Raw genomic sequence first — 2,500 nt, forward strand, 5'->3', positions numbered from 1 at the left:
TTCTGAACTAGTTCAAAGTTCAGTTCATTTTACTTTTTTCATTGAGATATTTAAATAAATACTTTTTTCACCTCACGAGCTAGAAATCACTATACATTCTTTTGAAGCTGCTCATTGTAGACATTTGCTCATGACACTGCAATTGTGGAGTTTCTTACCAGGTGATGAAACTTGCAGCAGTACAGACAAAGGACCAGTTCTATAAATGAAATCCAGCCCTCCCAGCCAAGCCCTCAGCCCCTCCTCTAATCTAATTTTTTTCAAAAGTGCCACTTATCATAATGTAACCAGTTCTACCTAATTGTTGCAGCATCACGCTTTAGCGCTTCAATTACATGCCGGTACAGCCTGCCTGTTAAGGCCATTCACCAAGAGCGATAGCGATAACTATAAACAAACATAATTATGAATGACGGCGTTCACACATAAACTATAAAGATAGCGACATATCGTTGGGGATCACTTTTCAAAAGCGATTTTTTAGAATGATAAAAAAGCTAATAGCCAATCAGAACCCATCAAATTTTAACCGTCACATTCATTAACACAAGGAGAGACTTTATCGTTTACCGTTGTTCAGTGTGAACGCTTTTATCGTTATGATTATAGTTATCGACATCGTTGTTGGTGTGAATGGGCCTTTAGTTCCAAAAATCACTCCTGGAGTGCACTTGCGCCCTTCCCTCCCTACAGCCCCTGGAAGACCACTAACCTGGCTCACCTGGGAGGCACCTCCTCCCTTCTGGCACTTGGAACCTGCGACCTGCGAACCTGGCTCACCTGGGAGTACCTCCACTTCTGGCACTTGGAACCTGCGACCTGCGAACCTGGCTCACCTGGGAGTACCTCCACTTCTGGCACTTGGAACCTGCAACCTGCGAACCTGGCTCACCTGGGAGTACCTCCACTTCTGGCACTTGCTGCTGGCGGGCTGGGGCAGGCCAGGCATGAGCCTCTGCAGCTCGTCCATGATGAGGGGCTGCACGCGCTCCTTCTCCTCCTCCAGGTGCTCCACGCCGAACGGCACGCTGGTGTGCACCACCATCGACGGCCCACAGTCAGACGACTCTACACACACACACACACACACAGGTTTCAGAGTGCTTATAGGAGATGGCTGATAGACACTTTTGACATACATGCACACATATACAGTAGCCTCACACTTTTGCGCGCACACACATCATGATCAACATCTTGGACAATGAATGTCATCCACTCTACAGCACAATCAAAACCAAAAGAGCTTGATCAGCTGGAGGCTTAACCCACTGCCATGCACAACTGAAAGGCTGAGAGAAGTAATTTGTTCCTAGGGCCATTGAACTGTTCAATGCCTCACTAAAGGGAAGAGGAGAGATAGACTTCTCTGCTTAGTCTGTCTGCCCTCTCCACCCTCTCCATGTCCATGTTTTTGAGTACTGACTGCCCACTACTGCTTACTATTGTTTTACTACTGTTTTACTATTGTACACAGCCTAATGTTTTTTCTCTTCTGTTTTACTGCTACACTGTTTTTCATCTGATACAATACTGAATGAATGAATGGCTATAACCCTATTACCTCAACCTGTTCTTGCACTGAAATAGTTTTTATTTGACCTTGTCTACATTACACTTTACTCCCCTATTTGTCTATATCATTTATGCTGGTCTCTAGACCTTACTCTTGCACTGTTGCACTGTTGGACTACTTTTTTGCACCTTCACCATGACACTCACTCACTCTCTTGAGCACCTTGCCAGGCACACATAACTAAGGACTATGGCTGGACTGTTTGCACATTGGACTTTCTTAATTTAACTTATATAGTGTGTATTTAGTTTTTTGGCTGGGACTGTTTGCACCTTCACCATGACACTCACTCCCTTTAGCACATCACCAGTCCTGGCCCTGTCACTACAAAGGCGTCTTGTGCTTGATCACCCTCAAGCACATTGGACTTTCTTAATTTAACTTATAGTGTATTTAGTTTTTAGTTTTGTTTAGTTTTTTCTTACTCATGTCTTATCTTCTAATTGTCTTTATTGCACAGTGGAGTTTATTATATGTTTATACTTACACTTATGTTTACCACTTCTGCTGTAAGTGCATTGTGTGTTATGTCTGTATGCTACGAGACCTTGAATTTCCCCTTGAGGATCAATAAAGTATCTATCTATCTATCTACTAACACACATACCAAGACCCTATACAGTGTGTCATCCCTGTCACAAAAAACTACCACACATATGAGTATGTACACTGTATAAGCATTTAGGACACATTCTGATGGAATGGAAACCATAATGCATTCTACTATGCATCCCTCAGGGGCATCGGCATCGACATACACAGAGGGGTGTGTGTGTGTGTGTGTGTGTGTGTATGTGTGTGTGCTCGTCTCTCTTCCTTCCCTGCTGACAGGTGGAGATACTAGAAGCAGGTGTGTGTGTGTGTGTGTGTGTGTGTGTGTGTGTGTGTGTGTGTGTGTGTGTGTGTGTGTGTGTGTGTGTGCGT

General features: G+C 44.0%; 1 protein-coding gene across 4 annotated transcripts in view; it reads right to left on the reverse strand.

Annotated features, from left to right (window-relative positions):
- rnls (renalase, FAD-dependent amine oxidase) overlaps positions 1 to 2,500 on the reverse strand; it is a 56,281-nt gene that overhangs the window by 7,892 nt on the left and 45,889 nt on the right. For all 4 annotated transcript variants that reach the window (XM_048232646.1, XM_048232645.1, XM_048232648.1 and 1 more), the window contains exon 6: positions 893 to 1,068. In XM_048232646.1, the coding sequence (XP_048088603.1) occupies positions 893 to 1,068 (176 nt within the window). The remainder of the gene's footprint in view (positions 1 to 892; positions 1,069 to 2,500) is intronic.

Source organism: Alosa alosa, chromosome 22 (assembly GCF_017589495.1).
Source record: "Alosa alosa isolate M-15738 ecotype Scorff River chromosome 22, AALO_Geno_1.1, whole genome shotgun sequence".
In the NCBI taxonomy this organism is placed as follows: Eukaryota; Metazoa; Chordata; class Actinopteri; order Clupeiformes; family Clupeidae; genus Alosa; species Alosa alosa.